Source organism: Fukomys damarensis, unplaced genomic scaffold (assembly GCF_012274545.1).
Source record: "Fukomys damarensis isolate Sample0158 unplaced genomic scaffold, DMR_v1.0_HiC HiC_scaffold_20, whole genome shotgun sequence".
Classification (NCBI taxonomy): domain Eukaryota; kingdom Metazoa; phylum Chordata; class Mammalia; order Rodentia; family Bathyergidae; genus Fukomys; species Fukomys damarensis.
The window spans coordinates 28165117-28184628 of NW_022900932.1; the positions used below are offsets into that span (position 1 = coordinate 28165117).

A 19512-nucleotide genomic window follows, 5' to 3' on the forward strand; every position below is an offset into this window, starting at 1 on the left:
TTTTACTTACCTCTTTTCTGTTGTTTAAAATCAAAACATTCACTTAGAAATATTGTTGATTTGATATGTATGATGTATTCTTGACCTAAGTGCTAGAAGTTTTATCTTATTTCTGTGAATTTTTGAGTTTGGGAGATCTCTTCCACACCTCTGGACCCCTTCTGCATTCCAGCCTAGATATTTATTTTTTGTATAAAACAACTCCCACCTGCCTATGAGCAGTGATTAAGAGCTCAGGATAATGAAATCTGCACAGTTGAAACTTGGCTGTGGGCTATAGTTATTATGCAACTCTTAACATTTCCCTTTTGTTTCTGTCAATAATGTAAAATTATCAGTTTTTCTTTCAGTGCTAACTCTTCAGACACTCTAAAAGTTTGTTCCACTGGTATTTTTTAATGACTAAACGAGATTATTTCTAAAATTTAGATTATAGGCTCTTTGAAGGAAGAAGAAAATGTAGTAGCTGTGCAGTAGCATCGTCTAGACTGCCATGGAGAGCTAAATAAAGCTGAAAATACAGCAGCATCTTCATGGGCCACAAGATTTCTTTCTTCAAGGAGAGTTTTCACCTGTCCCCTGATAGAAATAGCAAACGACAAGAGACACAAGTGATGATAAGGGGCCACATATTTCACTGATAGGTGATTCACAGGATTTAATGAGATGCCTTAGACAAATAAAAAGTTTATCCCTGCCCAACCTCCCTCATTTCCTGAATTTCTAATGTTAGAAGAGTCTCGCAGCACCCTCACCTGAATTCAGTGGCCTTACTCTGAAGTGCACCTGTCAGAAGCAAACAAGCACATTTTGGGTTTCATCAGCTGCAGTGCCCCTGAATATGGAATTATGGACCTTGACCTCTGAAGGTCACATAGCCACAGCGTGAGGGAGGGAGTGGGTGAGCTCCGCACTTCCTGGAAGCCTGTTTCAAAAGAGAAAGGCTGAATTCCATGAAGGCCATGAACTCAAGGACGGAATAGCGGGTAGGGTACCTCCACTGGAAGGGAAGTAATTCAAAGAGGAGACCAGAGTAGAAAAGGTCACATTTGACTGTGTCATTGTTTTGCCCATGATTAGCCCTAGAAGAGAGTCACATTAAATTGCAGGACCTTTGGACGAGAAGGGGTAGTCAGAGAAGGCTTAATAGAAGAGGGGTATTAATATGCATATATTTTAAGCACAGTAGCACATAGCTGTACTCCCAGGAACATTTGATATCATTAGGTGTACTAGATGGGCACTTGGAAGACATAGCCACTTAAATAAACCACAAACCTCTCACCTTACAATTCATTGGTACAGGGAAAAAGTAAATTAGTCTATGGGGAGGCAAAGTAGATGAAAAAACATTTTAAAAGTGATCACTGAACAGGGTTCTGAAGAATGAATGGAAGTTTTTGGCAAGCAAGAAATAGGAGGGTTGGTTAGAAGAAACAATGTACCTAACGGCAGTGAGGTAACAACATTTAAAATTAAAGGAAGGCATTTTATGTGGCTGAAGGATGCTATGTTGATTTCCTATTGCTGTTGTAACAAATTATCAAATGTATTTAAAAAATTTATTAACGTATGGTCCTAGAGATTGCAGGTCTGAACTAGTTTTTCAGTGGGCTTAAAGCATTGCCTGACTGTGTTCCTTCTGGAAACTCTAGGAAGAACCTCTTTCCTTACTTTTTCTAGCTGTTACAGGTGAGCTGCATTCCTTGATTGTGGCCCTTCTGTCCCTCTTCAAAGCCGGCAGTAGAGCATCTTCATATTTCTAACTCTGACTTCCTGCTGCCTCTTCCACATGTAAAGGAACCTTGTGATTACCTTGGGCCCAAAAAGATAATCCAAGGTAGTTGCTCACATTAAAGTCACCCGATTAGCAACAGCAATTCCCTCTACAAAGCTTTCTAACACCTGGTGCCATGTAACAGAACATGATCACAGGTTCCAGGGTTGATGACACAGACATCAGCAAGCTGTTATTCTGCCTGGTACACGTGCAGTGCAAGAAGTTGAGGGTGATTAGTAAAGAATAAAATTGTTGTGACCCATCAGCTCTGGGAGGAAAAGATTATCTGCTAAGAAGGGCTTAGTATCTGATAATTTTTTAATGAGGAAATTAAGGTTCTGAAGATTTTCCTAAGGTTCAATGGGTGTGTTTGTGTTCATTATTGCCAACCAGCCCAAACCTTGATGTCTTCAAACAATAATGGTATCTTCTTAAGATTCTGTGATTCATTAAATCTTGGTGATTCCCCTGCTGGTTTCACCTGGACTCTTTCACACAGCTACATTCAGCTGGAGGGTTAGTGAGGCTAAAAGATCCAGTTTGGTCTTCATTGATCTGGCATTTGGTGACAGGTCTCAGTGGGGGTGTCTCAATTGTTCCCCAATATGAATTCTCATCCTGGGCTAGACCAGGACCCTCCATCACATGGTGGCCTCAGGGCAGCTTTTCAACAGCATGAACATGAAATGGCAGGGCCTCTGGAGCCCTGCTCTCCAGAATTCACCAGTACCTCCTCCACCATATGTTCCTGGGCAAGTAGTCAACGGGGCTTACGTGAGTTGAGGAGGAAGGGAATCCACTGCCTGAGGTTGGGCAAGTGGCTGCAGTGGCCTCATTTCTTGTAGAACTAGCTGTAAACAAGGAGTTTTACTCTGAGGATGGGATTTTGAAATTTGATATTTAAGAAGTAAGATGTTGCTGGATGACAACTTCCAAACAGGGCCAAAAAGAAGAATGGTTCAAGCAGAGTGTGGCAAAGATCAGTGGCACTGAAAAAGTGAAGACACCGTGAGGCTAGGCTGTGGGATTTGTCATCCTGTGGGCACAGTAAGAACTCTGAGCTGGGGATGAGTGGAGAGGAGGGGTCTGAAGTCCTATACATGATGGTAATAATGCTGGGGAAGGTGCAAGATAGTCAAAGTGGCATCATGATTCTCTGGTCCATGAAGATCACAATCACGCATTTCTAAGCTTGTGGGCAGTGGACACCAGCACACAGGGTGGCAGCCACCCCGAACCACTTCACCGAGCCTTTTCTTGTTCATGGGTCAGTTTTCAAATAAACTTACCACTTCCAAATGGTATGCAGATAGGGCCTTCAGTTGCAATTAACTCAGAATTATGTGCTGACCATTTGTTCAAGTATGAAAAGAAGTTCAAGTCAATTTGGAGTAAGATAACAAAGCTGTTTTAGGTCACTGGTATTTGTGCTTCAAATATTTTCTTTTCTGCCTTTCTTGTCTTTGCAGGTGTATGTCTAAAGGCAAAAGGGTATCTGCGTAGATTAGTAGGATTTATGATGGTGAAATTTATTAACTGTGTTAAACGAATAACATTTATTGCTCTCATTCTAGGTAAATAAAAATTAGAAAGTAGATAGTCATTATCCAGATGGGCTTAAGAGCTCACTCAACCATGAGTGCTAGATATGAATAAATTAGAGCCCATAACAACTGGAGAAGGATCAAATTGCATATTTTTATAATTACTACCATAATTTAATATTTATTTACATGCAACAAATGAACAATGATTTATGACAATACAAGTGTAGCATGAGTTCATGTCTTTGCTGTCACTTCACATACTTAAAATGCTTTTTAGATTACCACAAAAATAAATTTATACTCCAAATGAAAGATGCTCAGAATTTGGAAGCCCGGCAGTGTTTTCTGAAAATTTCATATCTGCAGCTAGTGATCTGGGCTATGAATATTTAATTGCACCCTGCCTTTTTTTCTCCCCTACATATAACCCCCTGTGCACAAGATTCAGCTCCTTTGGCATTCGCTTTGGTCTTGAACAGATTACAAGGGATTATAAGACCCCATGGATGTTATTCTCACCTCTGACACAGAAATTTGTTTTTAGCTCCACATGAAATGTGTCTAAAAATAAGTGAAGTAATTGTAGTCTTTGTAGTCATACCTTAATATGCAACTTGAAGGGCTTCTTTCTCAAAGTAGTATTCTGTAAAAGCTACAAAACTATTCCAAAAACCCTTTATGATCCAAATTATTTGGGAGTTTCTTCTTTGCAGCCTGCTATCAAAGTTAGTTTCCAAAGCAACACGAAAACAGGTTTTATAGTTGCAAGCCAATGCAAAATTCTAAATTTTTAGTGTCCTATCTCAATTTTTACTAAATCCAGACATTCTTGATAATGTTTAGTTATCAAATCTAATTGAATTTACCATCAAAAGATTTTCTACCACTTTGGACAAGCAAAATAACGTCAATTTTCTACATTATAAGACTCCAATGGAACTTATTTTACTGATTCTATGGTAACATCACCAGAAACTTATCAACATTAAGTAGTATTACTATTTTAATTCTGTAATATGAAAATACTCCATAAAAATGTTTTAATCAACCTTTCCAACTCTATAATCTTTTGGCGTACTTCTCCTCCCTGCCTTTCTCACCCTTCGCAAAACTTTTTCTGCCTTCCTTGCTTAGGTGTTTTTGTTCTTTGACTTTCAGTAAATTATCCTGGAGTTAGTGCTTCTAAAGTTTGTTTTTCTTATAGTTCTTTGTTATAGTTGTTTGCATCTAATTCCAACATCTCCTTTGACTCAGTTTTACTGTCATCTGAAGGCATTCATCGCTAGTGTCAGGATTATAATTTTTTAAGTCATCAGTGAATCAGGTGTACTACACCAGAATTTAAAACATCAGTTTACTTAAATTTCACAATAACCTTATCTTACAAGATAGCTGATTATAATTTCTACTTAACAGATGAAAAGGCTGAGGCTCAGAAAATAACAAACTGGCCCAAAGTCGGATGATTAGAAAGCAGGGTAGTTAGAGCTCAAACTCACATCTAAGACAGAGTTTCTCTACCATGGCACCCTGACATTTGGGCTTCGATAGTTCTTGCTTATTGGGTGCTTCCTGTACATTGAAGTATGTGTAGCAGCAGCATCTTTGGTCTCTACCTTTAAAAAGCCAGTAGATTTTTAATCTAACTCTTCTGAATGTGACACCAAAAATGTCTCCAGACATCGTACAGGTTCCCTGGAGAGGTTTATGGAACATTGGTCTAACGCCAAATTCATGCTTTTGCAACAATATAATATTAGGTAGGAAACTAATAAAACCATGGAATTTTAAGGCAAAATGTTAAGGAGACCCGTTTTTTGAGTCGTATATTTGGCTGTTCATCAGAATTGGAGATTTTTTTTAAGACTCTCCCCATCCAAGATGTTCAGAATAAGCATTGCCAGGTGGAGCACAGGTATTTATCTATTTTTAAACCTCCTTACTGTGTAGAAACCACAGATCAAATCCTAACCTAACCACACATCTGTTCCCTGAATCACTGTGCTGCATCCCTGCCAACTCGCTCTCCAGCCTTGGGTTTAACACCTCCTGCGATGGCATTATAGTCGACAGTTCTATACCCTCCATTTCCTGAAATGCTTCCGTTTTTCAGACACTCCTAACTGTGACAGAGTGTGCTTCTCAATCTCTTCCTTACATCTCTCCACCTATAACCTTATTATCCAAATTATCATTCTCAAATCTGTCAAATTCAATACTTAACTGAATCCTAATTATAATCAGGCTCTCCTCTGAGCAGTTTCTTTACCATGGTCAGTAAATCATTATCAACTCTTTAAAAATGACCATCTAACCAGTTCTTTCAGCTTAATAATAGCTTGCCTTAAGAAGACAATCACAAGTCATTAAAATCTTAAAACCTTGCAAAGTTGGTTTCCCATCCAGCCAGTACCCCCAAGGAGGCTGCTCCTGCCTGAGTACAGAGTTCTGTCCCCAGGGAGCCCACTACTGAAGCTGTGTCTCTTCCTCTGCCCTGTGACCTCTCACTCAACAACTATCCTGGTGGCTTTGGGGAGATTCCAGAGTGGCTCCTCTTCCTAGTGAAATAACTCCGATTTACCGTATGTTTCAGCTTTCTTGTGGAAAATACAGAGGGAAGGGTATCTTTTTAAAATCTTGCTTTATAGCGCACCCTCTCGAGAAGATCACCTTTATTAATTTGATTAGTAAAATGAATGAAGTTAATTTGGTTAATATACCAGAAGTCAAACTTGGAATTTACTCTACCTTAAAGTCAGAAAGTCAGCCTAAGCTCTTGATTCTGTGAAGTCACCGCAATACTTTTGAACTTGAAGAAAACTGCTTCTCAACAATAGACGCTGGATAATTGGAAGACTTCAGTGGGTGCACAGCAGTAGTGCCAAGGCAGCACCTGCCCCGGTTACGGAGATTACCCTACATCTCCCTAGCTGGCCAACATAAGTAGCTAGGGAGCTATCATTGTGTGGCAGCTGTCCTGACAGGGTCTGGATGGATCTGCAGTAGGCATGTTTAGAGAAAACCAAGGAGAAAATAACATGTTAACCGGAATAAACCGTTTGAGGTCAAAATAACAGTCTAATGTTTTTGTTCTTGTGTAAGATATAAAAAGAAAACTTGAGTTTTATTTAGGCTTAGTACCAACTTCCAAACTTCTTGCCTCTGCTTCCGTGCCTCTAAGGAAGGGGCTGGACAAAGGCAGAACTGTTCTGGACCCCGCACATCTTGCATTGCTCTGTAAAGCCTCAGTGTCACTTCTTTTGCAGAGTTTTATAAATGGACACTGACATGGACTACGAAAGACCCAACGTTGAAACCATCAAATGTGTGGTTGTGGGTGACAACGCCGTGGGGAAGACACGCCTGATCTGTGCCCGAGCCTGCAATACCACACTGACCCAGTACCAGCTGCTGGCCACACACGTGCCAACCGTGTGGGCGATTGACCAGTACCGCGTCTGCCAGGAGGTAAAATGCGCAGAACTTTGTGGAGATGAGAAAGAGATGAGGGAAAGGGAGGAGCCGTAGGGAGGGGAGGAGAAGGGAAGGTAAAAAGAATCAAGATTCAATATGTATGTGTATAATTCCCCATGATGAATGTATTTGTTATGTATCACAAACACATTCTAATAAAAAAAGAGAAAGGAAGGAGGGGGTGGGAAAATTGCATATTCAAAACAAAACAAGCCTTTTTAGTGCCACAAGAGGAAGAAGCAGAGAGAAAACTTGGAAGTATGGTTGTGATGTCCTGAACAAGGGGTTGTGTCACATGGTTCCAGGAAATGAACTGGGACTTGGCCTAAGTCCCACTGGGTGGAGTAAAGAAACTTCAGACCACACGAGTGGGTTGAGGGGCGCTGAGGGATGTTGACTCCCACCTCCTTTCTTGGGGAGCCGCCAGCTAACAGTGAGTATGGCTTGTTCTCTCTCTACAGGTCTTGGAGCGATCCCGGGATGTTGTTGATGAAGTGAGCGTTTCTCTCAGGCTTTGGGATACATTTGGGGATCATCACAAAGACAGGCGTTTTGCATATGGCAGGTAAACCAAGACTAATGCAGAACAGTCGCGCTTGAGTACAATTTCCTTTTCAGAACTAGCAGCTGCCTCACAAATCAACAAAAAAAACCACAATGTGGCCTTGAGTGTTATGTTCTGCACTGTTTCTAAGAAAAGAAAAAGAAGAAGGAAAAAAAAAAAAAGCAGCACAAGAGAAGGGTATTGTTTCCTGATGTCAAGAAAAGCAATTTGCCTGGTCTCTGAGGAAGTCGCTTTGTAAAAAAACAACCAGTGCTAGTTAGGCTGGGACATTTAGTAGCTGAGGATTCGTCTTGCCCTAAAGCTTTGGGGCACTTCTGTTGCTGTTTTCCTGAGTGATACTTCATTTACCTTCCTTGTTTCTCTTTATTTCAGCATGTTGCCACTCTACTTAAGAAGGTCTCTTTGGTCTTTTCCTGACATATTAGCAGAATCTGCCTTCACATGCTTCAGGATTTGTGTTATCTAGAGTCTCTTATTTTTATTTGAATCTCACTTTTAAAAAGAAAAATATCTTGGGGGCCAGGGATTTAGCTCAGCGGTTCGGTGGCCTGCCTTGCAAGCGCAAGGAGCCAAGTTCAATCCCCGGTACCAAAAAAAAAAAAAAAAAAAAAAAGGAAAAAGAAAATATCTTGGAAGTCCTTCACAAAGCATGTTTCCAAAATGAACTGAAACACTAATGTCTATTTTTCATTAAAAAGAAAAAGAAAATTCCAGTAAAGAGAAGATTAATCTAGGACACTAACATAGATAGGGACATAGTCTGAGTGCCTTAAAAAATGTAGCAACTTCTTGTCACCATAACAAAATATCTCTCAGTCAATGGGTTATAGCTATTAAAATCCAAATATGATGGAGATTTTTATTCCCCAATTGTACATTAACATATTACATTTAAGTTTAGAATTTGAGCATCATATCTTTATTGTCCCTTTTTAACATCAAACAAGGTTGGATTAGATACTCCAAGTACATGAGTTACTCTTTGCCCTTGAGATAAGCATTTCAGTTTGGAAAGTTCCTCGGTTTCTTTAAGCAGTGGCTCTCAGAACATACTTTGAATGGTATTTATCACAGCAGTCTAAAATCCTGATAAAATTGCTGAAACCATTTGCCCTGCTCCTGGGAAATACTTCACAAACTGAAGGAAAAAAAACAAAAAACTACGAATCAGGCCAGTTTGTTCAAGGGTGTGCAGAAAGAGGCATGTGGAGGTAAAACAGGACTTAGTGTACCCTTTGTTATAAGGACTTTTAAACTTAAAACCCAGCATCATGGATACTTTTCCTTTCCTGGACTTCCTGGGCATTATTTTCCTTCTTTCTTTTTGTGATATTCTTGATATTCTTGATTATATGTTAGTTAGTTGCCCATTCTTTTTTTTTTTCTTTGTATTAGGGATTGAACTCCGGTCCTTGCGCTTGCCAAGCAGGCAGCAGAACCACTGAGCTAAATCCCTGCCCCTGCCAATTCATTTTTGATTTATGTTCACTTGCTTTACGTGTAATGGTACACACCTGTAATCCCAGCACTCTGCAAAGCAAAGGCAGGAAAATCGCCAGTGCCAGCCCAGCCTGAGCAATTTAGCAATTTAGCAAGACTTTGTCTCAAAATTGAAAAATTAAAAAAGAGGGTTGGGGATGTAACTCAGGGTAAAAGCCCAGGATTCAATCCCCAGTACCACAAATAATAATGATAAAATAATAATAAGAAGAAGAAGAAATGAACCTGCTTATAAGTACAGTGCAGTCAGACTTGTAATGTCTGTGGTTTTAAGGAAGCTTGATTTTAAAGTGTTTAAGCAAAGTAAAGATAGATGCAATAAATTTCAAAAGACCTTTCGTAACCCCACTTTTGAAAAGGTGCCACACGAGATAAGCCTGAAGATAAACTTACTGAGATATTTCAGTTTAGAATGCTTCAACCGCTCAATGGTTTTAGTTTTGCCACTTAAACTTTATGCGTTTGAAACACAAATTCTGATGTGACCACAATGTGAAAAGTGCACTGTGGTGACAGAAATGCCACCTCATTCCATGTGAGATGCATGCCTAGGATTTCTTGAGTAGCACCGTGGCCCTCGTGGATCTACTCTGAGCCTCACCCGGCTCCCCGACGTAGCTGCAGTCATTTTATAGGGTGTCCTGCCTGTGTTTGCTCACTCCCAACAAAAATAAGCTGCTCTTTCCTGTGACTCCATCAGTTCAAAGTGCATTGTTCTGCTCCCTTTTCTGAAGTGTTTGGTTTCATAAGTGATAACCTGTTCCCCCTTTTGTGGAAACAGGAAGTTCTCCCCAAGCCAAGTCTGAGTCTCCGCAGGACACTGAAGGGCTTCCGGAAACACTACCATCTTAGGGCGAGCTTCCCCTCTGTACGCACCTTGGTGCGTATGTTTGTGTCTTGTATTTCCTCTTCCATTCCGATTCTGTGCAGCTTTCAGGCGTCCTGCCACCAGGCCTCACTGCTAGTAGAGAACAAAAACCAAAGCTACTCTGTCTTGGACTTTACCATCTTCCTATAAAAGCTACCCAGGTAATACCACATGGAAGTAACACCAAAAAATTGCACTTTATAGAAAAATCTGGTAGCAGAAGCCGTTTCTTTTATTGAGCACAGAGCTTTGACCAGTTCTTTTCATTTCTGTGAGAGAGCTGCTTAATTTCTTAATGACTTCTACTTTTTGCTTTATATCATCTGTGAGGGAGAAAAATCATAATTATAAATTCTAACAATCAGTTTGGTTTGCAAACCTGTTTTTTGACTATATTGGTGTGAATTACAAGCCAGTAGGATTTGTAACAGGAATAAATTTTGAGGCCTGACGAATATATTCCAAGGTAGTTAGAACCTTTTTTTAAATGATTAATTAGATTCTTAGGGTGACAATGAGAGAAATTAGACTCAAACCAAGATACCTCAGATCTTGTCATCAGTTTCCTGAGCTGCTTAGCCCAAAGGAACATCACAAGTTGCCCTGAGACCCTCTTTAGCATGGACAAGCTCAAGTTTTCAGCATGGACTTAGGGCAGTGTCAGTGGCAGACAGTTTGCCAATTTAAATTTGCAGTTTTCCTAGTGTGTCATTAACCAGAATATCATTGCTTAAAAACAACTTCATGACTTACAAACAGCTATCCAACCTTTTTTTGGGGGGTGGTACTGGGGATCGAACTCGAGACCTTGTGCTTGCAAAGCAGGAGGCAGCACCACTGAGCTAAATCCCCGGCCCTGTCTAACCCATTTTTTAGCCAACTAGGATAATAACTTCACTTTATCAAAGGCCTCCTGTATGCCAGCCAATGTATCAGAAGCTTTGCCAATGTTAGTTTAATCCATTCAGGAACCCAAAGAGGCCAAGATGATCTCCGTGCTGGGAGAGAGTAAGTAGTCGAGTCCTCCCTCTGCTGTAACTCACCCAACAGTGAGTCCCTGCAGCAGGTTCACTCTCAGCTCTCCTCACTCCTGCTTCCATTCTTTCCAATGTCCCAAGCCACCTCCTCCTCATTTTAAATAGGGTGCAACTGAAAACTACCCCCTACCAATAAGCTGGCTTCTGTTTGCTCTTCAGCAGTTGTGTAGAGGCTAGAAATAGATGTGAGAAGCTGATCTGCTTGACGCTTTCCTTCAGGAAGGGAAGTCATCCATCCAGCTAAGAGAAAGTGCTGATCAGAGTCCTTCTGTTGGAAGAAGATGAAAGGCAGCAGCGTAGCAGCAGCGTCCTCACATTTACACACCTGGCACCGGTCAGGCCCTCTCTTCCCATGCAGAGAATGACCCCGACTCTCTGTAGCCTTTCCTCTCACAAACTACTTTCCATCCACTTTTGGATGAACTTTTTTCAAGCTCTTTTCTGGGTCTTTTGAAATGTCAAGAAGAAAACTGTGCATAGTAACCATGACACTGATCAGCTGCTTTTTGTTAGCAAGGAAAGAGCCTCTTCTTAAAGAGATATCATTCTACTGGAGTTTTCCCTGGAATGTTTGTAAGAATGAAAAGTTCCTTCTTTGGTACTGGGCCCCTCAGAAAAGGAAGATGAGTAGATGGGCTCTACCTCCAGCAGACCATCTGGGCCCTTCAGCACCTCTTCTGGGCAGCCAGCCATGTGTTGATACTTACATTTTATTGTCTCTTGTATTTGTGAATGTCCTTCCTTTATCTGTATGGGTCAGATACCCTTCCAACACTTAATAAACCCAGTAGTGCTGATGGTGGTGATAACAACAGCTCAGTTTAATCAAAGCACTCATGAGCCAGGCCTGTGCTCGGCCCACTCTGTATCCTGTCCAGCGTCATTCCCAAAATGACCCTGCAAAGTAGGCTTATTTCACAATCAAGGAGAAAGACACAGAAAAGACCAAGGTCAGACAGCCACGACAAAACAGAGCAAAACTTCCTCTTGGGTCTGTCTGTCTCCAAAGCCTGTACTCACTCATAGCCACACTGGGTTGCCATCAAAACTGCGTGAAATTTCCATCTCGTGCAGTCTTGAGTCTCACACTGTCCTACATGGACACTGAAAACCAACATTCACCATCTTTCTTTCCAGACCTGAAACTCCAACAAAACTCTCCCAGATTTCTTTAATCCACAACAAATAACGCACTTCTTTGCATGCAGTCGTAAAGAGCTAACTAAGCATGAGTCCTTACACTTTCAGGAGCAGTAAGTGAATTGGAATCTTGGGTAATTTACTTGACATTTTTCCCCCAAAATGTTTTAACTAAAAGGTTCAGAACCATTATACTTGAACTTATCTGCAACACTTTCTGGGCATATTTTCAGCTCTGTTGGAATCCATTTATTGCATAGTTTATTCGTACACATTGATTCTTTCTCAAATGTTGATAGTTCCTATGAGAAGTACAGTATGTGTTTTAAATGATAACATTAATCAGAACTGTGGCTTCTATGTTTCTGTTTAGATAAGATGGGTTAAGTTTCATGTTGAAGACTGGTGCAATCAGATACAGCCTGAATACACCCCACTTTGAATGGTCAGTTAAGGCCCTTTTAAAAAATTCAAAGACTGTGGGTAACTGTGTCTTTGCCTGTGTTTGTGGTTAATGATAAGGGGAAAAGTAGACACAGTGAATGTATCTAGATAGACTTCAGTTAGCTCTTAAAATGCTGGGCAAGAAGTGAAGTTGTAATAATTTCAGGATAACGAACAGACTGTTGCGCCATGAAATATATTATGTGGAGGTGGACCAAGGTCCGAACTAGTCAAGGCCAGTGGGTCTCACGTTGGCCTTAAAATGTGAGTAATAGCAGTGGGGAGGGGAGTACTCAGGATTCTTAATAGTTGAAAATGGAGGTCAGGAGCCACAACTGTAGTCCTTTTTTTATTTTTTCATTTAAAGACGAGATCTTGCTAAGTCATTAAGTTGCCCAGGCTGGGCTCAAACATGCCATCCTCCTGCGTTAGCCTCCCAGAGTACTAGGATTACAGGCATATCCCACCATTCCCAGCTAATAATAATTTTCAAAAGACAGGATTATTATGACTGTCATTTCACTTTTGCCTCAGGCTCAGTAATGACACCGTTACTGATCCTGGCTATATTTAAAATATTACTGTTTTCTTCATTCTATTGTTTTGTCTTCATTTTGATGTTTTAAAAATATTATTGGTGTGGATTATTAAATTTTTGGTATCTCCTTGCATTTTGTACCTGAGATAGTAATGTCACTCCCTTCACAATAGCCCTGGTCCAGGTGGTGGGCTTTATACACGGAGACCAGAGAAGCAAAGGAAAGAAAGTGAGCAATGCACATACCTAATGGAAAAGTCATGCACACCACACTTGTTAGTACCAGGAATCTAGGGAAATTATTACAGCTTGTATCTTACAGGCATTCAGTCCTGGGTGCTACTGTAACATAAGAACTCAAAGCTTGCTCGGGTTATAGAAAAAAGTCTGAACACTTAAGAAGAGACAGGAAGTGATTCCCTAGAAGATTATACTAAAATTATTAGTTCTCAAACTTGAGTACATCTCAGCATTGCAGATCTTCTGAGATAAGAGTTCTGGGAAGAAATAAATTAGCCAGTTCTAACCAGTAACTGGCTGAGTATGAAGCAGCCAGTTCTCAAGCCACACTTGGGTGAATACTGCCACAGAGTCATCACAATGTTCTTTTCCAAACTGCTGCCAAAAGGGAGACGCCCCTGAACGTGAGCATGAGAGATTTTGATCGAGGGACAGTAAGCAAAACAGAGTACAGACTGTGTGATTTCATTTCTGTAAAATCCTGGAAAAAGCAGTCTACTCTATTGGGACAGAAGGTAGGTCACCAGCTGCCCAGAGAAAGATTGGGGAGGAGAATGGTGGATTGCCAAGGCACATAAGGAAACTTGGGGGGATGATGGAACTGTTTTTCTCCATTGTGATGATGGTTTCAGGGAGAAAACGTATGCCAAAACTAATATACAAAGTTTCATGTACTTCAGTGATACCATGATAAAATTTATAAGAGAAGTATCAATGGAGTGTAATCTGTCATATATGAGAACAAGCTTTTATAGAATATTACATATGTTTTAAATGCCTATGGAACTTTAATTCTCATTGAAAACAGAAATTAGCAATGTGAATTTAGGGGAAAATGGAACCAGATTTTTAATAGTTGAAATGGAGGTCTGGGGCTGTAGCTCAGTGTAGCACTGGCCTAGCATAAGTTCAATCCTTAGCACCAGGTGGGAGAGAAAGGAGAAACATGAAAACAGGAAATGGGATATTTGTAGAATCTCGAAGCTACGATGTGGCATTATCAAATTGTCACAAAAAATCATGCCACTTCCCTTCTCCCAGAGACAGAGCCTCCGCTCAGTGGGTCATGCTCTGATCACATGGCCTGTTTCCTTGGCTGTCATTGTGTTTGTATCTTTCTCTAAGAAGAGTGGTTTCCCCAGGTACCCCATGGTACCCAAAGAGAGAATACCAAGTCCTGTGAAAGTTTTCCATTACTCTATCAAACAGTGACAGTTTTGTCTTTCACAGATGGTTTGATCAGGAACTACAGAATGTCACGGTAACCTCTGGAGTGTGCTAATGGCCTTCACTTTGTGTCCAGCCACCCTGGCTGGGAATTGGATACACAGTTGAATGATACTTGAGATGGTAGCTACACTGTGGATGTGAGACTCCACCTCTGCTTGTCGCTCTGGATTGGGTCCCAGCCTCCCTTCCCAGCCTTATCTCTTGCTCCAGACACAGCAAAACAACAAAATTGTATCCTCTGAAGCCTCGAAGCCCACAAACATGAATTATGTCCACCTCAAAATTATGTCCCTGCCCACCTATTTTTAAGCCAGCAAACTACGATTAATAATAACAAGTGTCCTGAGCTCCCAGGAGTCCTTGAGGTACTCTTCTTATCCTCCCTGTCACCTTCAGAACACAGAAGTCTGTTCTTTAAGCTTCCACAGAATACCTTGACAAATCTTGCATTGTGTTAAAATTGCCTTTTTCGTGTCCTCCCCCTTCCTTTATTCTGTTATTCCTGGTATCTTTAGGACAGAGATTTTGTCTTCCTACTCTATATCCCCAGACCCTGTGCTAGGTATATGGTAAGAGCTTTAAAATATTTATTGAACGAATCTGTTAATCAGCCAAGATCATATACCCCAAGATCTTCTAAGGTATCCACAAGGAAATATTCTTATACTCCAAATTATTTTTGCTAGATTGAATTTTATAGATACGCTTGTATAGTAGACTAACAAATACTGTACCAACCAATAAGGGAAGGTGGTAAACCATTGGGGTTTGGCTCCTCTTTAATGAACTAGCAAATGGAAAAATGAGCCTTGAGGCCAGCAGAAAAAAAAAAGACAGATACACTCGGACAGTCCTCAAAACCACCTTTTTCACCCGAGATTTTTTTCTTTATCTGCAGTTTCTTTGTCATGCTTAGTTTGAATGAGTATTCTCCCCCACCCCCGTACCAGGAATTAAACTCAGGACTTTGTGCTTACCAAGCAGGCGCAGCATCACTAAGCTAAATCCCCAGACCCATGAATGAGTAATCTTAAGCACAGAATTACTTGTATTAATAACAATGCTTTTCTGAGTATAGGTTGTTTCTTCTCTGAATAGCTTTCCCAAGAACTTTCTAAGAATCGTTTTTTAGGCAGAAGAGCACATGCCTAACATGTATGTGTATGTATGATGTATGAATCCCTAAATTCAATCCCAGAATCTATTTCACTCTACTTGCCCCAGAGAACAACTGAAAGTGGATTATAGTATTATATGCTTACCCCAAACCAACAAAAATAGGTTAGACTAAATGTATCTAGATAATGCAATAAATTAATTCTGTGGGAGAAATATATGGGTTCTGTGCTAAAGTATCAAGCACAAGATTTCAGTGGATCCCAGCCACCTGACAGATGACATGGGCTTGTCTGTAATTCTGCTCTGTGCCTCCCTCAGCCTCCCTTCCCATACTGTGCTTCCCACTCTGAAATAGAACATCATGTACTGTGGCCAGATGAAACAACATCAGCAGAGCTGCGATCCCTGTGCCTAGCCCAGCGCTGTCCCCAGGATGAAGCCTTCCTTGGAAAGCAGGAGTGCTAAACTAGATGGCAGCAGGGCTCACTCTGGCTGCTGTCAGAATACTGGTCATGTGCTGCGAAAGAGAGTCCCTTGGGGCTCAGCCAGGAGCACTTAGGGTCCCCAGAGAGGCCACAAGAATGAATAATGAGGCCACTGAGAAAAAAAGGAACACATTCGTTGTTCAACGCATGAGTGTCTTTTGTTTGCCTTCCTTTTACTTTTTTTCCATATAATTACTGCAAATTAGACAAATTAGGTCAAATTTAACTAAGTGTGTTGAATTTTCACTATGAGAAAAGATAAAACAAGCAGGCACAGTGGCAAATGTCTACAATACCAGCTACTGGGAGGCTGAGGCAGGAGGATCATAAGTTCTAGGCCAGCCTGGGAGACTTAGCAAAATCCTGTTTCAAAATCACCAAGAAAGAATAAAAGGATGAGGGTACATCTCGGTGATAGAACACTTGCCTTGCATTCTCAAGGGCCTGGGTTTTTCCCTTGGCACTGAAAGGGAGGAGGAGGAGGAAAGGAAGGCAGGGGAGAAGAGGAGAAGGAGTAGGGAAAAGAGGAAGAGGAGGGGAGAGGAGGAGAGGAAAGATGAGAGGAGAAGAGAAGAGAGGACAGAGAAAGAACATTAGTTTCTGCTGTTTCTGTACTGGAATCTTCTGATGAAGAAGTACATTGCAGTTCACCTGTTCTTCCCTCTTAAATTAGATAGTAAAAGGAGAAAACCTGTTGAATACTTCTGCAGTCTCCGGAAGATAATTCTATCATCGGTATTTCAACAGCTGCATTCCAGTAAAGGGCACAGCTGAGAAGCCAAATGCAAAAGGCAAGCCAGGCTTGGTGGCACATGGCTATAATCCCAGCACTCAGGAGGCTGAGGCAGGGGAAACAGTGAGTTCAAAGCCAACCTGGGCTACATAGTGAGTTCAAGACCAGTCTGGAGTACCTAGTGAGATCCAAAATAAATAAATAAATAAATAAAAGGACCACCCCCCCAAAAAAGGAAAAACCCTCTTGATGAGATATTCTGCCACTCATATTAACTGCAATATGCAGGCACATTCTCGTGGATTTTTGAATTCACCATCATATTTGTTTGACAATACTCGGTACTTTGTAGAACACTTTCAGAGATACTTTTCCTAGGCAGTCTCAACAATAATTTTGCCAGCAACTCTTAATGTTGCCCATTCATTAGGTTTCTAAAATGATCCCACCACTCATTCCTCCCCAGGGACAATTCTGTCTCCGATCAAAGACTATAGTCACAATGACAGAGTTCTGAGTTGCAGAAAGATAAAGCAGATTAGTGAAATCCTTGTTAAGTTTACCATCTAGGCTGTCTTTTAGGGACTTCTGTTTTATGTGCATGGTTTATAACAAGCAAGATGGTGTATGACATAGAGGGCTTCCTTAAGCCTTAACACTAATGAATTAACCCTAAAAGTAACCTATTTCTTTACATCTCCTCTGCTTCTGGAGTTAATCTAATTCCTGGAAGAAATCATGAATCCATTGTTATTCTGGTGTTAGGAAAGTATCCAATTAGATGGAGTATTAAATGTATTTTTTTAGAGAAATTCAAATAATTTGTAAAAAAAAAAAAAAATTACAAGTTAACCTTTGCTATCTACCAGAGCCATTATGTGGAAATCTTTCAGCAATAATAGTCTGAAGAAGTGTCCTGGCTCACATTCTATTTTCATTCTTCACTAAAACTCCAACTGATCCTGACTGCCTTGAAGCCTCAATGTATTCTTTTAGACCTTAAATCTACACACATATTTGTATCTGCAGCTGTTACCCTTCAATATCCATGAAGCTTTTCTATGTAATGAGCATTAATTGAGGGCCTCTTTTGGTACAAACACTGTGTTTTGTGCACTTGGAGAGAGAAACCAATAGAAATAGGTCACAATTTCTGAAAATGAACTTCTAATACAATGGGGATGATAGCAACATAAATTATTACAATTTAGTATTTTAAATGCTGAATTAAAAGGTGTCCGTTCTAGGAACAAGGAGGAAAGAAGCTCCCAGCCCAGAAGTCTCAGGTCCTCTTGATTCCCCTTGCTCTTGTCCTGTGTCCCATTCTCCAGCAAACCTTGCTGGCTGTCGCTTTAGCCTGTATACAGAAGGTGGCCACCTACCGCCTGTCCTGTGCCCCCCTCAGGCCAATCAAGGCTGCCATCAACCCTCTTGGGGTATTGCCTCTTGGTTGATCTCCGACTCCTTTCTGCCTTTACCTTCCTGACCTCTCACTATCCCCCTTACTAGTTCAATCAGTTCTCATCATAATGGTAGCATAATCTGTTCAAATATACGCGACAGCATATCATTCTACTCAAAAATTTCCAGTAGTGTACCAGCTCAGTCAAAGTAAAATCTACACATCCACGAGACCCTCCCTACTTCAGCCCAACATTGCCTCTCTGTAAATTCTGTTCCTGTTGCTTTCCTTCTCATTACTCAGCTCCACTAGAGTGTTTCCTGAGGGAAGCATCCCAGGCATCCTCCTGACTCAGGGCCCTTGTACTAGCTACTTCCTCCTCAGTGGTGTAACTTCCTCAGAAAAGGCCACGTTAGCTCTTCCTTCTTCTTCTCAGTAATGCCCTCCCTTGCCATCTCATCTTCAACAATAGCTTCTCTGCTCCCCCGTGTTTCTGTCCCCTTTCTCTGCCTTATTTTTCTGGTTGGCACTTATTGCTACCCAGCATACTATCTATTTTATGTATTTCTCTCAATTGTTATGCCTGCCCTGCATTGAAATGTAGGCGTGACGTGGATAAGCATGACAAGGACGCAGTTGTTGTCTTTTACTGATGCTTTGCCCCAGTTGGCTAGAAGAGTGGCTGGTATGCAGTAGGTTATCAGTTACTATTTCTGGAATAGATGATTGGGGACTTGGACAAGTCCTGGTAACTCTACCGATTCAAAGAGGATTACTAAGAGGCCTGGGCAGAAGTCTCTTTTTTGTGGTAGGATGATCTTGCTGGTTGACAGTTTCATCTTAAAAGATTCAGTAAGGTTAATCCTAGAGGCCTTCCAGCTGGTCTGTTAGCTGACAGGGAGGTTTCTTCTGTCTGGAGTCTTGCCCTCCAGAGAAAACACTGAACACAGAGGAAGAAAGTTCCCAGGTCATCTAGCTTCGGGGAAAGCCAAAGAGGAATGAGAACAGAAGGTAGAGTTGGGAAAGAATTTATGACTGCAGTTTCACTCCCTGTTCTGAATCAAACCTTCTTTCTGTCAATATGTCCTGTGTTCATTGGCTAGGAGTTAAATGAGATTATTCTAACTATTTCTTTAAAAAATCAGTTGTGCTTTACCTAATTTCACAAGAACGCTAAGGGAACATAGTTTGACGAGTGAGGAAAATAGGACTGCAAATGAGAAACTTTTTTCCTGCTGCCATTGGAGAATAACCCACAGCTCTCTTGGTAGGACCGTGACCCCTGTGGGATTTGTACCATGATGGCAGGATCAACCAGTTTTAAGACTCTCAAGTACTGTGTGTCTTTGGATTTGGTGGCATTGGTGTGATGTTGCCTCAGCTTATCTGCACTTAAGAATGTGCGTTGCT

General features: G+C 41.0%; 1 protein-coding gene across 10 annotated transcripts in view; it reads left to right on the forward strand.

Moving 5' to 3' along the window:
* Positions 1 to 19512, forward strand: part of Rhobtb1 (Rho related BTB domain containing 1) — a 120977-nt gene that overhangs the window by 71119 nt on the left and 30346 nt on the right. For all 10 annotated transcript variants that reach the window (XM_010645680.3, XM_010645666.3, XM_010602893.3 and 7 more), the window contains 2 exons: positions 6594 to 6795; positions 7263 to 7366. In XM_010645680.3, the coding sequence (XP_010643982.1) occupies positions 6604 to 6795; positions 7263 to 7366 (296 nt within the window). In that variant the 5' untranslated portion in view covers positions 6594 to 6603. The remainder of the gene's footprint in view (positions 1 to 6593; positions 6796 to 7262; positions 7367 to 19512) is intronic.